Source organism: Gouania willdenowi, unplaced genomic scaffold (assembly GCF_900634775.1).
Source record: "Gouania willdenowi unplaced genomic scaffold, fGouWil2.1 scaffold_82_arrow_ctg1, whole genome shotgun sequence".
Taxonomy (NCBI): domain Eukaryota; kingdom Metazoa; phylum Chordata; class Actinopteri; order Blenniiformes; family Gobiesocidae; genus Gouania; species Gouania willdenowi.
The window spans coordinates 182856-203312 of NW_021145248.1; the positions used below are offsets into that span (position 1 = coordinate 182856).

At 36.6% G+C, this 20457-nt stretch overlaps 1 protein-coding gene and 1 pseudogene across 1 annotated transcript; one reads left to right on the forward strand and one right to left on the reverse strand.

Moving 5' to 3' along the window:
• The first annotated feature begins 199 nt into the window (after window positions 1–199).
• LOC114460856 (cilia- and flagella-associated protein 44-like) lies at window positions 200–17934 on the forward strand. Its single transcript, XM_028442722.1, has 14 exons — window positions 200–265; window positions 4047–4209; window positions 4307–4437; window positions 5677–5882; window positions 5963–6101; window positions 7505–7655; window positions 9820–10018; window positions 10118–10225; window positions 12649–12776; window positions 12863–12979; window positions 13705–13891; window positions 13993–14153; window positions 14245–14379; window positions 17878–17934. Exons 4-14 carry the CDS (start codon window positions 5780–5782, stop codon window positions 17932–17934), a joined length of 1485 nt encoding a protein of 494 aa, XP_028298523.1. The 5' UTR covers window positions 200–265; window positions 4047–4209; window positions 4307–4437; window positions 5677–5779.
• Window positions 10685–10802, reverse strand: LOC114460881 (uncharacterized; annotated as a pseudogene).
• Window positions 17935–20457: the final 2523 nt, after the last annotated feature.

Sequence of the window (20457 nt, forward strand, 5' to 3'; positions counted from 1 at the left end):
TTTAAAAAAATAGTAAAAAGTGGTTAAAAACAGCTAGAGGAGGAATGCATTTCATATGTTAATTTTAATAGTTAAAAACAGACTCTACTCATTTTTTTTGTAAGCAATAAATTGTCAGACAACTATATGGTGCGATACTTTGATGTGCCACAAGGGGCGCATCGAACAGGAGTTCGGACGCCAAGGGGCAGAAGGGCAGAATAAACCCTGTAGCAGAGCAATGCAAACGGAAAGCTCATCTCCGTCCCTTGTACTCTTTTCTCAGGTTTGTTAAAGGTTACAGAAGCACACAAAACAATGCTGGTGGTAGTTTACAACCTTAGCAATGTATGTGTGTAAATGTGAATGTTGTTAGAAGTTAATTTATGTTGTAAAGTGTGTTTGAAAGTGAATGCTAACATGCTAATGCTAGCGGAGATTTTCAGGCTACTTGCTAGAGTAACAATAAGGCAGTAGTTTAATAGTAAATGTGTCCTTATAAATGAACGTAGTACAGACAGTGAACATATAAACACCAAAGGTACAAGTGGTGAAAGTTAAAGTATACAGTTATATAGTTTTATGTTGTTCAAGTTTAATTACATGGGCTGTCATTTTGAGTTATACAGGTAATATAAAAATAAACTGAATGGTAAATTACAGAAAAGAGAAAATGTAATTGTTATTTTGATACATGTAAAAATAGAGAAATTTTAGAATATTATTTGAGTTAGGCTGAAATAGATATTTGTAAATGTGTGATGTATTGTTAACACAGTTCTTTTTGAATATTGTTTATTGAACTTTGTAAAATTGTATTAAACAAATTGTAAATGTGTTTAATTAAGAAGGGCAGAATAAACCCTGCAGCAGAGCAATGCAAACGGAAAGCTCATCGCCGTCCCTTGTTCTCTTTTCTCAGGGTTTTCATTCTCACTCCTCTCGGGCACGGGAGGGGCAACAACAGCACCAGTTTGCTTTTTTGAGACATGCTGGAAACTTCTGCCCCGTACTACTACTTACTGCACAAGCTGTAATATCACCAAGTTTGTACCAGTTGTTAGAGCTACTATCTTTACCAGTGAGCAAATATTTATTCCTGTGGTTATAGTTTTTCAAAGTTTTATTTGGCTTTATTTACAGGCGACTAGTTCCTATTGCTCGGAAACACATGGAAACCAGTTTTATTTTTTATTATTTATTTATTTTTTATATTATTATTATTTAAAAGGTTACCTCATTCAGATGTAGCCTACGTATATGTTCATAACAGGAACTATGCAGAATAAAAATGTTTAATGTATAAACCTGTAAATATGCAGTAGGAACTAATCACCAGTAAATAAAACCTTATTGGTAAATGGACTTGATTTATATAGCGCTTTATCACCACACTGAAGCAGTCTCAAAGCGCTTTACATATCAGCTCATTCACCCAATCACTCTCACATTCACACACCAGTGGGACAGGACTGCCATGCAAGGCGCTAGTCGACCACTGGGAGCAACTTAGGGTTCAGTGTCTTGCCCAAGGACACTTCAACACATAGTCAGGTACTGGGATCGAACCCCAAACCTCTCGATCAGAAGACGAACCACTACCACCTGAGCCACGGTCGCCCTATTAAACTCCAAAAAACCATAACCAGGAATAAACTTGGTGATATTACAGCCTGTGAATGCAGTACGGGGTAGAATTTACTCTGTCTTCGGTATGTCTCTGAAATGTTTCTGGGTTTTAGTATCTCCCCTTTTTGTACAAGTAACAAAAAACACGAGCAGCTTCAAGTTTAATTAAATGATACTGACAGCACCTGCTGGTTAAAAAGTGCAAGAAATAAGTAAGCAAAACGTCTGTGGCTAAAACATCCATCCTTCTCGCAGTTGTCGTATCTGACAGAGGAATTCCCTTAATAGAATATGTTACCTGTTGTTTCACTTTATTGTCTGTTACCACCTCATCGACAGCAGCAATTATACAGTTTTTCACTGTTTCTGCATCAGTAAATGACTGTTTGTTTTTCGTGAGTATCCATGTTACTCGTAGAGAAGCTATGGTTCCTTTCTGCTGCACCGTGCAAGTGTGAGAGAAGATTGCAGAGTTTTGTTTGCAATTTAAAACAAGTGGTTACAGTTTTGTCTGCTGAGCATCTGAACCTGATGGATAGTCGTTGTCACAGTTGGCATGGGTCGTCTTGAAGTGCCGCCAGACATTGTCCTTTGAATGTGCCATGCCTTCCGATTATCTGAAGCGCCTTTCCATAATGAGCAACAGACCCTTCTCATATTAGGCGCTGTAAGCAGCAGTGCCGGAAAACGTCACAAAGTGCCGCACACTGTCACAGAGTGCCTTAAAGTGTCGCAAAGTGTCGTAAAGTGTCGCAAAGCCTTGTGTGTACAGTTTTTAATGGACATTAAACAATTTATTCACTAACTATGGATAGATGGGACACGGACCGGATGAGTTTGAGGAGTGGGCCGGTTGTGGCCCATGGGCCGCCAGTTGAACAGGACTGGTTTAAAGCATCAAAGTCATGAAGTAATTAGATAACAAACAGTAAGGTCTTTTAATGGCAAAATAAAAAAAAAAAAAAAAAAAAAAACAAGAATCAACAGAAGAAAGTTCATTTTTAGTTCTAAACATATTTTGGATGTTTTTTACACACACACACAGATAGATATATAGGTTCTTTCAGATATGTATTACAACATACGCGCATCTTGCAAAATCATGCAATAGAAAATGAAACAATAATGGAAGGGATAGAACGCACATCTTTATTTTCTTTAGTGAACAAGAATGTGAGTTTCTGAATCTGAATTTCCTTCTTGCTGACTCCTCTCCTTTGAGGTGGTAGCAAGTGCTGCAGTCATCCACAATGTCTTCCAACTCCTGATGTTGATATTAAGTTATTTTGTGACTCACTTACAGAAGTCTTATTAACACAAATGAGGCTATCTTTGGCCATAAGTTAGTTCATCATATATAACCTTGGGAATTCAGCCATCTCCCTCAAGGCAAACATGACCAAACCATCACAGTCGTTGTTGTAGAAGTAACGTGAACAAAGTTAAAGGGCCAACATCACTCTGTTTTTCACTTTGTCATTAGTAGAGCCTTCCACTTCATACAGCAGTGCGCTAATGACATATGCACACTGACATTTTGGATTTGTGGTCAACTTTTCGTGTGTTTAAACATACTGTAGAAGGAGAGTTGTTTCAATGTGGTCTTTTACTTCATTCGTAGGCTGTATTCAGAGTCTAAGGACATGTTGTTGTTGATATATTTGAGGCAAGGTAGCTCAAATGGTGCATGCATTACTGTTATGCTGCGTTCGATTGCACTCGGAACTCAGGAAGGTCCAGGTCGTCAATTCGAGCTAAATGTGCTTCATTCAGTAAGCTCGGAAAACTGATGTTTGCTTTGATATTATTCAAGGAGCAAAATGCCTATATATTTTATCTACTTGAGGGTGAGAGAGAGAAACGTCATATACTTTAAGTATGACTTAAACGTAGCAGCGAGGGGAATCCTGCATGCTTCATTGAACCATAGGCTGTAGAAAGAATGCATTGAATTATAGGGCATCATTATGCAGAGCAGTGTTTAAATGAACAAAATTGGAATGGAAATGCTACTATAAAGTTATTCTACATTTTTAATTAGACAACACTTAAAATTAAAAGTTGAGGAGAAAGTGACTGTTTACATCTCACGGTGTAAGGTGCAATTTTGCTAAGACGACATTTTGATCGACTCGGGCTGCCTACATCCTGCCCAAATTCCTGAGTCGGCATCCCGAACTCAAGGGCTGTTTTATTGCACTTTTCCAATTCGTTCTGTCTGATTTATTCAGGTTTTGGGTGCAATCAAATGCAGCATTATACACTTCCTGGCATAAAAGCCTGCAGAAGGTACTTTGAGTTTAAACTATTAAGAGGGCTACAATTTTCTATCTGTCTATTTATATTTCTGTACCATTAAACCCATCTCTGAAAGATTCAGGTATGTTTATTGATAACTTGGAGAACTCCTAACAGCCACCTTCCTCTTCTTCATCTAGTTTAGAGGCAGCCAAGCAGAGGCAGGTAAAGGACCACGTGCAGCGAGAGGCTGCACTAACGGTGACTGAAACAAAAAAGAAACTCCATGAACTTCAAAGAAAGTTCAGACAAGTGCTGGATGAAAACCTGAGCTTACCAAAGCATGTTTGCCTCAAACCAGAGGTACGGTACATACATAAACATCTGAATATACGATCTGTGTGTATCACTCTGATTCAAATTACAATTTGTGTGTGTGTGTGTGTCTGTTTATGTGCAGGAGTTGCAGATAAATCATGGTTTTAATGAACAAGCAGAGCATTTAAAGGCCCAGCGAGTCTCAGAAGTCAGGAGGGAGTTGACCTGGGAGGAGGAACGTTGCTGCATAGAACTCAGAAAACAACCGGACTGGTACACACACACACACGCGCGCGCGCACGCACACACACAGTCAAATAATTATTCATACAGTCTACTTTTAATAGATAACGGACACATGCAGTTCTCAAGTAATGGAGACAATTCTTCAGGAAGGAAATTTGTCTTTTACCTCATGTCAATTGCAATTCAATAATGCAGCCATACTAGTAGATGTTTTCAAATCACCTGACTGTCCCCCTTTGCGATTATTAGAAGATATCATATCTTAAACCCAGTTTGAAAAAAGTGTCACAGTATTTATGAACTAAGTTTTTCAAAAACTTGATTGTCACCAGAAAAAATAAGTGTGTTGTATTAAGAAGAAGATTATACACATTAGGATCTTGGCCAGGGAGTGATTAAAGAAAAATACATAATTTTATTCAAAATTTGCATTTTTACTTTATCATGCCTAAAAAGACTTTCTTTGAAAAAAAGGCAATGGTTCAAGAATAACTGAACAAACATAAGATAATGATTAAAATAATGCCATTTTGTTGTTGGAAAATTTTACCTGTAATATTTTCTAGACAAACAAATAATAGTAAATAAACCTAGATGTTCCTGTATTTAGAAATACAAATTTACCTAAATGTTATATTGCAATAATAATTATTATGGGATTACATCTTCAGTCTTAACTTACACATTAAATACCAAAGATTCACCTTGGTTTCTAAAAAGCAATTTCACATGTAGCTGAGTAGGCTGCTTGTAAAATTGCCAAACCCAGATATTTTTAATTGAATGAATTTTACAACTCCAGAGCATTAGAAAAACCTTTGCCAATGAGTGCTATACTAGCCTTGAATATGGATCTCTGCGGGGTATTACCTGTAGTTCTAAATCAAAGTTAAAGCTTCTCTTTTTCTCTATTGCGTATGACTGAGAGGGAGACTTTTGGTCATGTTGCTGTTAACGTAATGTGTTTGTTGCTGATTTTAATGTTCCTATTGATTTTTAGGCTGTTAAATGTTTTCTGTTGCAGTTTTTGATCATGTAAAGCACATTGAGTTGCATTGTGTATGAAAAGCGCTGTACAGACAAATTTGCCTTGCCTTGCCTTCTACTGTTGATGTGTTGGGAAAAGGATCCTACGACTTGTGACTTGATGTTCTAACATGGATCACCTGCAGCCATCACTCAATGATATGGCAATTCATAACATTATTTCATATTTTGCACCTCTCCATTAATAATATTGTCTTTTAATTGTCTCCAATTTCATAGGAACCATCTGGAAATCAATGTTGTCACCGTGGTTGCTATTCACAGCAGCCACAGAGTGTCCACCTACCCTCTCCCATCAGTGGCCAAGCCTCTACCTGAGGCCATGAATCAATGTCCTCCCACTCAGGCTAATGAGATAAGAGACACTGCACCATCAGGAAAAAAAACCTTCAATCATACTTCAAAAAACAGCAACAACCATGAGGGTGAGAAAATCTGTGTAATACACCCATTGTCACAAAGTCGCACACTGTACTGTATGTGCATTTTGTATGTGCATCTCTAGATACAGATGTGCCGCCAGTGGTGCCAAGAGCAAAGATTAAATTGGGAGATCGGCAGGAGGAGAGACTCCAGAAAGCTGCAGAGAAAGCCCAACAAGCTGGAGCTAAAATTGAGAAGAGGAAGCAGGAATGGGCCCTAATGTGAGTTGTTCAATTCAACTTTATTTGTATAGCGCAAATTACAACAAAGTCATCAGGAACCGCTATCTCCAGCATCAAGACACCTGAAACAGAAAAGAGAGCGGAGGGCGAGGAGAAGGCACAGACTGCAGGAAAAACATGATACACTATGATTCACTCCTTCCTAGTGGTTGGGTTAACATTAAACGTCTTGCAGCATCCACCATGGTCAGAAATGCTACCACTACAGACAAGGTTTTGTCTTGTACTGGTCGCACGTATTGATATATGGGGTGGACATCAGTGTAAATGATGTGAAGCAGTGTGAGCAGTATGATGGGTTATGCAAAGAGGGACAAAAGTCTACAACCCGGCGCAACTGTGTCTGACTGGACACCATCCCTTTGCAGCCCATTAGAGCTATGTGTAGATGGTGGATTGTATTTGAATATAATGTTGGTTTTCTACTACATAATCTTAGTTTTTAGTTCCTATTTTTTTAGGTTTAGGGGTTTGTTCCTAGTAGTTAAGTCAACGCTATTTTACGGTATATGCTTTAGAAAATAAATAGGTTTTGAGTTTAGCCTTAAAGGTGGAGAGACAAGCAGCCTCCTATACTAAGACTGGGAGCTGGTTCCAATGGCGAGGAGCTTGGTAGCTGAATGATCTGCCTCCTGTTCTGCTTCTAGACACTTTAGGAACTTCCAGAAGACCAGCAGACTGAGAGCAGAGTTGTTGTAACAAATAGAGATTGTATTTCAAGCCTTTTAAAAACAGACAATCAGTCAGAACTATTTAAGCATCAAAGGCTAGGCTAACAAAGCATTGCCAGATCAGGGGAGTATTTCATAACACATAGATAGCAGATTTAAGATTTATCCAGGAGGATTTGCAATGTATCTTGGATGAGTTTAGCTGGGATACTGTTTCAACAAAAACCAACAACATCAGTTACTATTGAGCTTTATTCTGTAAAGCTAACTTGCTCCAAACCAGACAAACAGCCAAGCTGTTTTTAAATTTTTTGTTTTAAAATTTCAATTGTTTTGTATTTTGTCAAACAAGCACAAAGTATGTTCTGTGAATACATATATATTCTTGGGATGAGACGATACACTGAGTTCACAATATGATATGATAAATGACAATGGGCTTGATATGATGAAATATTTTTGAAAAGAAAAAAAGACAACTTGCAGTTAGTAAAATAACTATGCTTTTGTTTGCCTTTAGTTCTGTACTTACATTCTTAGTCTTGGTTGACCTTTGAACTCAATAGGAATATTAATAAATAAAAACAATCTGGTGTGCAGTAGATTGTGTGACATTGTTTTTCTAATCAGATCCCACCCTCGGCGATACATCTTGTGATGTTTTAGTATTGCAATATCAAATGGTAACAACACTGATTTTTCTTCTCTCAGTTATTCGGAGAAACCAGAAGAAGAGCAGGATAATCTGGAGGATGAACAGGCACTTCTGGAGGCCAGAGAAAAGATGTGGGACATCACTAGCAAAAACCAAATTGAAAGCATTGAGAAGAAAAAAGAAGAGCTGATGGCTTTGGAGGCACATGTAAACACACATTTCTGCCAGTTTAACTCTTTTGGAATCACATCTCTTTTTATTTTAATGTACCCAGTTCAAAACTGCTGAGGACAATAACCAAGATTGTTTTGACAACACAGATAAAAATATGATACAATGAAGATGTTGTTTTACATAAAACGCAAGAATTTAATCACAGGTTGAAATTACTGCTCACAAGTTTGTTGTTGACTCCAGACTAGACAGTGATTCATTTGACTTTATTTTTGTTCTGGATTGTTTATGAAGTTCATGATGGAATGTAAATTTTGGCCATATTTAGGTGTTTCCATGGAAAGCCAAAATATCAACATGAAACATTGTTTTGTCAAAAACTTTAAGTCTGCGAAAACACTAGAAATAACACTTTGGCAGTTTTTTGGGGGGTGGGAACAATTCTTGGATGAAATACAGGTAGCGGTAGTATAAAAAAAAAATGTTCATTATCATCCCCAGCAGCTTTATGAAAAGATCACTTTTGGACATAATTTCCTTTACAAATCCAGAGAGCAAGACTTTATTAGAACCTAAAACAGTGAACTGATGAGAGAGGTCCCCTGAGTTAAACAAAACTGTTCTTCCACATTAGCAGCTACATCAGTAGTTTTTAACTGCTTTATAGTATTTCACTATTGGTGCAAACCAAAACCTGTACAAGAACATAATGATAAATATGTTTTACAAAGAAGTTTACTATTTTAAAATGTGTTATTAGTACATTTTTTAGGAAAAGTTTGAAACTTCTTATTCAGAATGATCACTTGTTCTCTTTAATTTTATTAATTAGCCTACTGGCATTTTCAGTGAAAAAAAAATGTTTTTTTTTTATTTTTAACAAATCTACCAAATATTTGTTGAGTGAACATATAGCAGTAAAACAACATATTCATCACCCTAAAACTGTGAGCTACAACTCGCTACAACTTTAATGAGAAGGGTGAGGTTGAGAGGATGCACATCACTCTGTAATGTTTGAATGTTTGTAATGTTTATGAGTCTTTAATTGTTCTCCATCCAAATTCTTGCTCTGTATTATGTTTTCACGTTTGTCAAAGCTAAAAAATCTACTTTAACACAAGTACGTGGTGGCAGATGGCATCAAGCATGTTTGGCTAGCGCAAAGCTATGAAGCTCCTGCCATATTTGTGCTTTTTGGATAAGATTATTTTTCTGTCCCCACTAGAGGGTAGACTTACAGAGGCCAATGTGTCATTTGTGGCAATGCCTGGAGTCTCCATACTGCTGCTCTATTTATATTCTTATATTTCCAATGTTGTCACGCTGTTTTTATTTCTGACCCATGACAATTTGCGTACCCCGAGATTGGTCAGTGGTGTTAGGCAGGGTTGGGGTCAATTATGATTGTAATTGCGTAGTTGATAATTAATTACATCTATTTATTTAAAATTGTTATTGTCATTTTAAAAAAGTGTTTGCTGTTGTAATCATAATTAAATTGTAATTGAGTTTAGATAATTGACTTTATAATTGTAATTGCCATTAAAATTCTACAAAAATTGTCAATTATAATTTAACGCAAAACTGGGGCACCATGTTACAGTTCTACACATATACTCTATAGTTAACAGTTCTTAAAATGTGTTTTATATCAAGCTTTCCAACATCTTACCGTTTAAAAAAATATATAAATCAAGGGTCTACCCCTTGATTTATATATTTTTTTAAACGGTAAGATGAAAAAGGCACAGAAAAAAAAAGGCTCAGACGCACACCAAAAATATTGAAACCTATATTTTCATTGATTAGGAAGCGTAACAAGGTAACCAATAGATAGGAAAGAAATGAGATGATAGATATATATATTTTTTGTGTATTTTACAGCTGATTTCTTATCACGCTAATAAAAGAGAATGGTCACCTTTTATTAGGTTATTTATTTCAGGCTCAGTAATTGTGATTATTTGTAATTGAACTTTAGTAAGTAACTGAGAATGTAATTGTTATTGACTTTCTGAGGATAACAAAAAAAAAATATTGTAATTTAATTGTAATTGTAAAAAATGCTGGTCATTGTTATAATAATTGAATTGTAATTGTAACTGAGAAGTGTAATTGAACCCAACCCTGGTAGTAGGTTAATGTGCATCTGAATAATATCAATCATCTTCTATCCTTTTCTTAACCCTGACAGGCCAAGCTGGAGCAGTGTAAGGCCCAGCTTGAGGAGAAAATGAGAGACATAGCAAAGATTCAGGAGAGCGAGAAAGCGCTGACTGCTGCGTTCAAGGCTTCGCTGGGAGAAAATGAGTTTGAAAACTTTCTGATCAAAGTCTTTAAGAAGAAAATCAAACGTGTGAAAAAGACGGAGATGGCAGGAGATGATGAGGAAGGTGAGGGGAGGTGACACAGTGTGTTAACCAGAAGAAAAAAAAACTGTTCCATTAAGCCACAAAACCCCGATGACTCACCCATCATCCATGTGTTTGTAGAAGAAGAAGACAGCGAGGAAGAAGACTCTGATGAAGTAAACTGGAATGAAGTGCAATATAGTGACACAGAGGAAGAAGATGCTCTGAATGACAGCGTTTGTCCTCCAGGTCTGAACACTAAAACAGTGATATTTAACACACAGTTATAACTTTATGAAGAACTACCTATAATGAAGCATATAATCACATTAGTTTGGAGCCCAGAATAATAATTGATGTGACTAGATCTTAAAGGTATTGTGGACAATGTTTAACTTTTGGGTTGATCATCAAAACTATTGGTCCTCCTAATTGTCAAACATGTTTACGTAAGGATCTTCACTTACCGGTGGCGAGTCTGACATAATGATAATACATCAATTTTATTTAGCACTTTTTTTACGCTCAAAGTCGCTTCACAGAATTAAGGGATTATTCTTTCACTCCACACTTAATAGTGGTGAGCTACTATTGTAGCCACAGCTGCCCTGGGGCAGACCAACCACCACTCACTCACACACTGCATTCATACTAGGCAATGTGGGTGAAGTGAGACATAATGACAGATACCAATGTGGTGACTGTGCCCCACTGTGGCACCTGGAATTCTCAGTGGTCTCCCATCCAACTACTAACCAGGCCCAGACCTGCTTAGCTTCTGAGATCTAACGAGATCAGCCAATGACAGGCTGGTACGGCCACATTGTGGGAAAAGTGCAAATCTTACGTTGATAAGTAAGCTACTATGACCGATGTCCACACCAACTTGTAAGTAAGTAGGCGTGTCACGCAAACAGAGAACGTTTCTTTTCTAAAAAATTGTCCACAATACCTTTAATATAAAATTCCAATATATGAAAATAAGTAATATTCACCTATTCTTTTTTTTTTTTTTAATTCCAATGAGTTGTGAGGTAGGCCTTACATGGATCCTAAAAAATTTCCAGAACATGTTGATGGCTAATATTTTGGAGGCCATTAATTTTGTTGTTGTGTTCTCTAAACCATCACTGAACCAGGGTGCTGCTGCTTAACGTGTCACTTCAGACACGTATCAGATATTTCAACACAGCTTTTGTGGTGTTGTGAGCTAAACTGGGTACTACAGAGCTGGTCAATTGGGAGTTATTTAAACCTTTGACTAATTATTTGCTCAGAACTGATTGCTTTTTTCTTCTTCTTTTCCTATTGGCTGTTTCCTTCAGTGCTGGCCACAGTGAATCCTGTGCCTTCATCTAACTCTATCCTCTGCATCATCTTCTCTCACACCAACTGACTTCATGTTCTCTCACTACATCCATAAATCTCCTCTTTGGTCTTCCTCTAGGCCTCCTGCCCTAAAGCATCCTTCTACCAATATATTCATCATATCCCTGCTCTGTACATGTGCAAACCATCTCAGTCTGGCCCCTCTGACTTTATCTCCCAAACATCTAACACGTGCCATCCCTCTGATGTTCTCATTCCTGTTCTTTTCTATCATCGTCACATCCGAAGAGAACCTCAACATTTTCCTGTCTTTTCCTCAGTGCTACTGTCTCCAAACCATACAAAATAGCTGGTCTCTCTATTGTCTTGTACACCTTTCCTTTCATTCTTGCTGATGCTCTTTTGTCCACTACTCGTTCCCATTACTTCAATGAATGACGCATCAACTTTTCCCCTCTACAGTTGCCCCAACAAAATGGGCACCAGTACATTTCTTCTAACTAATTGCTTATTGCATTTTCAAATATGATTCATTTCAGGGGACACCACTTGGTAAAACCAAGACTTTATCAATAACTAAAATTGTCTCATTTAATTGTAAGTTACAAACTTTACATTTTAATCTAAACCAATAAATATACATCCCAGCATGAGCCTGCCTCAGTTAGCTGTTACACAGATAAATATGTACAATTTACTCAGACTGAGACTGTTTATTAATGATTTATTAAAACATTAGAACATAACAATCATAATCTACTGAACGGTAATGGGGAACTTCTAAATACTACTACTACAATAACAGATAATATAGCACAACATAACGCGTGTTTGTGAGACAGGATGAGAGCTGGGTTACAGAGGCCTCATAACCACATGATGATGATGATGTGTTTGTGGCTGTAAGATGGACACATGAATTCATATGTTGTGGGATGTAAACATAACAGGGTACAGATTAGTTTCATACATACAATGGGATTTTCTGGATTTTTTTCTCATTTTGTCTCTCATAGTTACGGTATACCGATGATGAAAGTTACAGGCCTCTCTCATCTTTTTAAGTGGGAGTACTTGCACAATTTGTAGCTGACTAAATACTACAGTATTGTATACATTATTTTTAAACCAGTCAACATTGAACATTCTTTGACATCTTTTTATTACAAAAGTGATGAAATATATTTCAGAGCCGTGGGGCTGAGTTTATACACCTGTACTAAATTCTGTTATACTTCATAGAAGAGAGAAAACTTAGTGTGATCAGTTTAGTTGAACTTTCATCTTTGCAGTTCTATACAGTAAATATTTTGCATTACATTGTGTGTTTGTGTGTCCTTAAGGATGTGAGCCGGAGCTGTTTGAACATGCTCTGCAGCAGCGTGAGCGTCGACTGGACCTGGAAGACCTGCTGATGGAGGAGAAGGAGGCTGCTGAGGTTTTAAGGAAGGAGTGTGACACACTCAAGAAGGTCAGACTTATCCCACATTTGCGTCCATTGTGTTTTATCACATTTTCTCCACATGTTTTGATCAAAGGTTTTTCTTGGGTCTGCAGGAAAAAATGTTGAAAAGCAAGCGTAAGGCAGCGGAAAATGACCTGGATATGATTACCAGAGAAATACAAGAAAAAATGAACAAACTGGATATACTGGTTCCTGTCAAACTGCACCAGGTACATTATTTAGCATAATGATGGAATACATGAGTGATACACATTTTAAAGACCCTCATTTTGAAAAAAAAATAAAGTGGAAAGAAACACTATTTAGTGCAGTGGTTCCCAACCATTTTTGGAACATGACCCCATTTTGATATCAAGTATTTTTAGCGACCCCAAAGACATTTTTTTCTAGAATTAGTTTTTGATCATGTTTGACTAAAGTTTTTTTTTTTTTTATTGCATTTTATTTGAACTAGATTCACAAAGTGAAAGTATAGAAATACAGTTGTTTAAGATTGTGTGTTTTAATAAAAAAAAAAAAGAATAATTATTAAAACATTTCAAAAATCTATTTTAACTTTTCGGAAATTTCAGACAATATCATTTAAACTCCAAGCGACCCCACATGGGGTCCCAACCCCAAGGTTGATAACCACTGATATAGTGGCTCCTGAATAGATTAATTTCTATAGAACTTTCTTAAAATCCTCCTATTACCAAAATAAGCAAGAAGTACAAGATTTAAAAAAACATATCATGTGCTATTTCTTGATCATGAATAAAGAGACCAAGAAACTGACTCAAAATATACAGAACATTGCTTAAAGGTTCTGTATTCTATTTGAATTTATTCATGATTTATTCCGGAACATGAGGTATACAATTTCAGAAAAAAACACATCCAAGCATTTCACAGCCTGGTATCTCTTCTTTTTATTCTGTGATCTGTGAATCAGATTGAGTTTGTCATAGATGATGGGACGCCCAGAGACCTGAGCCAAGCATTGGTGCTTAACAAGTGTGAGTTGACCAGGCTACAGGAGGGCATCCAACAGCTGCAGGCAGAAACTCTCCCTGAGAAAGACCTCCAAACTCATGCCAAGATCATCTCTGATCGCAGGGACATGAAAGCCAAGATCCAAGGTATGGCCCAGGCCAACAACTTCAACTCCACCTGAAACTCTGAATACATGCAATGTCTATATTTTAGAAACATCAGTCAATCCTTTTTTGTCTGTTTGTAGTGTTGGAAAAGAAATGTGACGAACAGATGATGTCAAAGTTTGGGCGGTTGGTGGATTTGGAGGATCTTCAGACTCTGCCAGAAAACAGGAGGCATGAGGAGCTGCGGCACGAAAAACTCCTAAAAGAATCTGCATGTGACAAGCAGATCAAACAGTTGGATGTACGGTCACATGTTGGTTGTATCTTATTTTTGGCTTGGGTTTGAACAATGGACTGAGCTTGTCTTGTGGATTTTTTTTTGTAAATTGTAGGTGAAGATGGAAGAGGCCCATCAGGCTTTGATGAAGGTGATCAATTGTAACACTGAACATCGCTGCAGCTTGCTTAGGGCTTTGGAGCAGAAGAAGGAACTGGAGGATATTCACAGAAACAGGCAGAGGGAAACAGTGAGTTCAAGAATATAATCGTTTTACAATACAGTAGTCCCTCGTTTATCACAGGGGTTATGTTCTAAAAATAACCCGCAATAGGCAAAATCCGTGAAGTCAGCTTTTTTTTTTTTATATTATTATTGTTTTTGTTGCCATTGTAGTGTCATTTTGTGTATTTTTTGTGTAACTATTTAGTTTTGTGTATTTTGAGCCATTTTCATATTTTTGTTGTATTGTTCTTTAATGTATGTTTTTTGAAGTCATTGTTTTTGGCTGCCATTGTAATGTGATTTTGTAGTTATTTTGTGTACTTCTTGTATAAATATTTAGTTTTTTGATTTATTTTACTCATTTAGTATATTTTTATAATAAATAAATACCGTGTGTGTATGTTCCTGTGAAATGTTTGAGATGCTGATAACAAAACAGGCAAAACAAAATTTAAAGCTCCAAACTACATGAGTGAGTAAGTAAATGAAAATATTATCTACAATTCGGCTATCTTTTTTTAAAAACAAAAATCATTGTTTACCTTCGAACCGAGTGGTCAGAGCTTAACTTCCATGTACGGCACCACCGAGAATCTGCAGTTTTCCAGATGGAGTATTGAACGGGTTGAGTTCAATACCGACTCTAGTAAAACAGTGAGCAATTACACGGACAGTTATTTGGTTTAAACAATGGGAAACTTGTCGGTAAAAGACTCTGTGACTCGCGACTTAAAGGAAGTTTGGGATCACGAGTATAATTTTGAATAACCATGAAATATTAATTTAAATAACTATTATCAGTACAAAAACGTTTTTAATATTGAATTAATTTTTTTAACCCAAACAAACTGCGACACAGTGCGCGCTCAATACCGCGCTCATTATTGAGAGGGCTGTAATCTTAAAATTAATGTTTTTAACGTTTTGCTACACCAAATTACTCCAAAGTAACAGATACACACTTGGGGTATTTGGAACACGTTGACTTAGTTTCAAGTTGAACTCATACCGCGTCGGGGAGAAATTCTCTCCCCACACACACACACACAACTTTTTTTTATTTTAGTGATAGATGTTTTAAGGCTGTAAAACCCTCACTACACACTTTATACACTTTTCTCAGACAGGAATGAACATTTATCTCTTGTTTAAACACTCTCAAAGTTCAAACCTTTATAGATTTTAAAACATAAACCTGTTTTCAAACATACAGCACTTCAGAGTCACACTGCTAGCCTAGCGATCAGACATTGATGCCGGCTTCATCAGCCGACTAGATCAGTCCATCAGATAAAAATTTGTATCTTTTCTAAAGGAAATCATTGGTAAATGAAAGGATTGCATAATAATCTTTCTTTCCTAAAAAAAGCAGCTGTCAGATCTGCACCAACCAGGATCTTCTTTTTTTTTTTTTTTTTATCTTGTCTGCACAAGCTGTCAAAGGTCAACACTACAAGAAGTGCAATCATTATGAGACAGCAATGCATGTTTTGTTATTGCAATAAAATAAATCAATTTATTTTAATTGTGACCATCACCAGCCCTCCCTAAGGAAGGGTAAGAAATATTTTATTGTAGGGAGGATATAAAAAGGGAGAGCAGTCCTCTTTTACAGAAGATGCACAATGCAGTGGCTTCCATATCTTTTTGTTTAGTTTACAGCCTTTTTACTCACTTACCTGAGACATTTTCACTGTACTTTATTATTATATACTGCAAACACAATCACTGCATATACAGGGGATTTTTTTTACATGCAGTCAAAGTATCAGACAAAATCAAGCAGGATAAGCAGGTAAAAATTACATTGCTAACTTAGGTTATTATGAGATAATCAAGTGTTCTTTTGGATTTGTCATAAACATCATTATTTTATTTAAAATAATAATATTTGACTATCAAAATAATTAGTTCACCTTTGAAATAAGGATAATTTTCATTTCACAAAATATTTGAAAATTAACACAACCTACAGCTTTTCTGCCACCGAAATGAATAGTTTGAGGATTCCACCCAATACCAGTGTTATGTGATTTAAAACACACTTTAAAAGAGTTCTCTCCTATTGCTTCTCAGTCAATCAATGTGCAATCAATGATGATTGAATATTGAATATTTACACTGAAAATGTTCTCTTTCTAATCCCATGGATGTGATTTTCCTTTTGGGCAGAGCACCCTCCATGAAGTGTTAAAGTACCTCATAATTATGACTTTTTATCTAATCATTATGACTTTAATCATTAATAATTACGACTTGCCGTTGTGATGTTACATTTTTTTTAGTGTGGCAGAAACGGGCTTCCATAGTATGCATTTACCTTTCATAATCAAAGAATCTTAGATCACAAACTCTCATTTATCATCAGACACATCCAAGTTTACAGATGAATATTTATTTAACAAACCAATCTTTTTCAAGTTTCTTTTACGTTCAGTGGTTAAAAACTTTGCACAATGATCTAAAGTCCCTTTATTCCAGGTTGGCATAGTTCTTAAGCAACTTTAGAATAGTTTGATATCAACATTATATCATTTTTACCTTGGTATTCGTTGCCTTTCTACGGAAGCATAGAGCTGCCACAGTTGAAAATATATTTTTGATCACTATATTGTACGAACAATATACTTATATTGTACGAACAATATACTTATATTGTACGAACAATATACTTATATTGTACGAACAATATAGTATACATAGTATACATTGTGGAAAACATGAAATAAAATAAAACAAACAACACTACAGGCAACAGTTTTTGACCTGCATATTTAGCCACACATTCAGTGCAAAAGATCAACACAAGATTTTTTTCCCCTGGAATTATTTTCCCTTACATTACCACTCCTTTCCCATTTTTTTAATTTTTTTTTTTTTGAGATGGAAAATCAAACAAAGTTTAACTTTATTTCCAGGCACAGAAAAAAACTCTTGAAGAGCAGCTGTACAGGGTTCAAAACAGCAAACCCAGCAATGTCATTCATGGCATATTCCATACAAAGACAAATGTCACACATTTATCTATATATAAATACAGCCAGCAGCAAATGAAATGTGAAAATAAAAACTAAAAACAAACACCCTCATTAACAGTGTACTGTTCTACAAAAGAAAGCTGGTTCTCAGTGAACGGCTCCCATTGGAATAAACTTCCTCCTCTCCAATAGGATAGGAAAAACTGATATTATCATGTTCACAGTTATCATGCATTAATCAGTAAACAAAAAATGCTAATAAAAATAAATAACAGATTTGAACACATCGGTAAATGCACTAGATTTAACTGGACATTTCTTTTACAAAATGTAACATCTTGAGAAGTTGTAAACCCCAGCAGGAGTTCCTGATCATTACAACATTAAGGGACATGTGTTAAGGCTTTACTTTCACTCCAAAAGGACAGAAAGTGTTTGTTATTGGAGGATCTTTTAAGCCTTAAGCTACTGTCAGTCACGCTGAAATGAAACAATGAAAATGTCAGTGTCATGAGTACATTTCACTCATCTTCTCTTCCTTGTAGATCATCTACAGCCTATCACCGGGCTCTACGCATCACTGTGAACACAATGCAAACTAACAGAAGTGTGCTTCTAATATATATATTCTTAGTTTGAGATCCTGTCCCATTCCATTGATCATTGGAAGCAAGAGGGAATGTGGTTAATTAAAGAAGCCTTCTAAAGTCACTTAAGCTATGGCTGAAAACCTGACAAAGCAAATCTGGGGGAAATTAATTAAATAAATAGAAGCGAGTCACTTACATCTATCTAGCAAGTTTGAAAGATGAAGATTATTCTGGAAACAACTGCATTATCCCTAGAACTTCAATAGTGTTGTGTGTGAATATTTTCTGTGCGAATATGAGGCATTATTAATAGCTTTAAACAAACGCAGTGACTAGGAAATGGAGAAAAAGTTACAAACACAGGGACAAAGAACACAGGACAGATTTTAGAAGAAATCTGCAATCTCCTTTCCCATTTTAAATGACACATTCAGTCCTTAGTGGTATACATTTTACTACCTTGTATATCAAAATAAATTATGTCCTGTATTTGACCAAAACACTTTTTTGTTTAGTTCTCTTTTTCCATTTCAAAGTTTGTTGGGTAGTAGGCAGAGTAACCTGATTTAAACGATGCTGAATTCTCAGGAGTTTTGGTTAAATAGTATACTATCCATATCAGCACGCAGTTCTGGGTAGGAAGCATATGTCATTGGCAGCTCCAGAGTTGGCCCACAAGTATGAGCAACAGGTCTCCTTGCTAGTCCTTCTACTGGTGTAAACAACACCTCAATTTTTTTTAACACAGATAACATCTGATCCTGTGACAAATCTTAACATTCTTCTGAGACCTGCATCGTCCAGTCCTCTGATGTACTGCTGCAAAAAACGAAAGCTCTGATTCTCTGCTTGAGTTGTAGGAGATGCATCCAGTAACTTCAAAAACTTTCTTGTGGTTGGCTTTTTTTCCTCATACATTTTGTGGGCTCAAAAAGGATTCCTTTAAAATGTAGCTGGCAGTGAAGGACATACGTGTGTTCTGCAGCATATCTTGGTTTTTGGATCAGGTGTTTGTGGGCTGCACTTACAAGAATTGTTTTTAAATTTTCTCGTGTGGGAATAATTGTTACATTCAAGCGATCCCGAAGATCAATTAGTTCATCTCCATCCTCATCTAGAAGGTTCTCTTTTAAGGCAGTGGTCAGAAGATCCCTGTCTGACTGACTAATGTACAGAAGAAAGCTTTCCAACAGCATGTCATCTGAGACTTCATTCTCCCCAAAAATGAGAGCAACTGAGAAAGCAGGGGCAAAGCGACAAGGAAAATATCCGTGGTCCTTAAATCCTTTAAGTAGGATCCGGCCGATGGCTTTCCACTCCTCTTTCTTCCATTTATTAGTCAATGATGGGACCCTCACTTCTTCTCCTTCAGCTGTGCGGTCCATAAACTCAGTCCAAAATGCAGCATACACATCTCTTGAGACACCATCTGCATCAGTCCCCTTTCATCTATGAAACTGTATTTCAGAGTTTGTGATGGGTCGTTGAACTGCTTTATCATCTCCTCAAGAAGATTAATCCTGTGTAGTTTTATAGTTACACAAACTATTTCATATGAAGCTGTATTGATGCTTGCTTCATCACCTGCTGCTGAAGTGATGTGTGCTGTGCTTGTAGAAGGAAGATCAAAGGATGGGAAACCTAACCCATTTCCTTCAAATAGCACGTGAGGCTGATATACCAACGTGTCATCAAGTTGACCAGCCACGGCCTCTCCAAGGACTGGACCAAAAGTCACCTCAGATGTACTGGAGAGTGTGTCTGCATCAATCTCATAATCTGATGATAGAATGACAATGGTGTCATTGACTTGGTCATTTGTATATGTATCTCTCATTTCCATATTATTCTCATCAGATTTCCCCTCATCGCTTTCCTCATTATCTGTTTGGATCTGGCTTTTAGTGCACAAGTAAAATCTTAGCATCCCCAATCTTAGTGCAGAGTACAGTTGCCCAACTGTGATATTATCATCCAACACAGCTTCTTCCTGGAAATCTAATATGTCATGAGTAAATGACTCAAATTTTCCAAATTTACATTTTCCATTTGGGAAGAAAAGGTCTTTGGAAAAATTAATAAGATCCAATTTTTTGGATTCTTTTGGCACATCAAGCATCCTTGTTCCTCCTCCCCTGCGTTTCCTCACTTGTTTGCCTTCATGAATCCACCCCAACTCAATTCTTCTGGTCTTTTTTTCAGCCCATTTGTTGCATTTTGCATATTGTCTTTTTCGCTTTGGTGCCGATGTCTCGTCTCCTTTCAAACATTTATCATCATTATCAATGCCCATCTTCTTCTTTAGTTTTTCAAGCAGTGAATTTTTTTTTGGATTCTTTTGTATTTGTATCTTTGCTTTCCAAACAGAAGCGTCTTGCTGCTATTCTATCTCCATAGGTTGGGATGTAACCGGAGAGTGTGCCATCATCCATACAGTCAATAACTGTAGCGTCAATCTGTAGAGAGACAGAAAATTATATGCAAACTAACAAACAAGCTTGATACCTAATGCAACATCCTGCAACAAACAACACA

Coding starts and splice junctions, on each gene's coding strand:
- LOC114460856 (XM_028442722.1), top strand. CDS start 5,780: ATGAATCAATGTCCTCCCACTCAGGCTAATGAGATAAGAGACACTGCA. Junction 7,656..9,819: donor TGATGGCTTTGGAGGCACAT/GTAAACACACAT, acceptor TAACCCTGACAG/GCCAAGCTGGAGCAGTGTAA. Junction 14,380..17,877: donor GAAACAGGCAGAGGGAAACA/GTGAGTTCAAGA, acceptor TCTTCCTTGTAG/ATCATCTACAGCCTATCACC.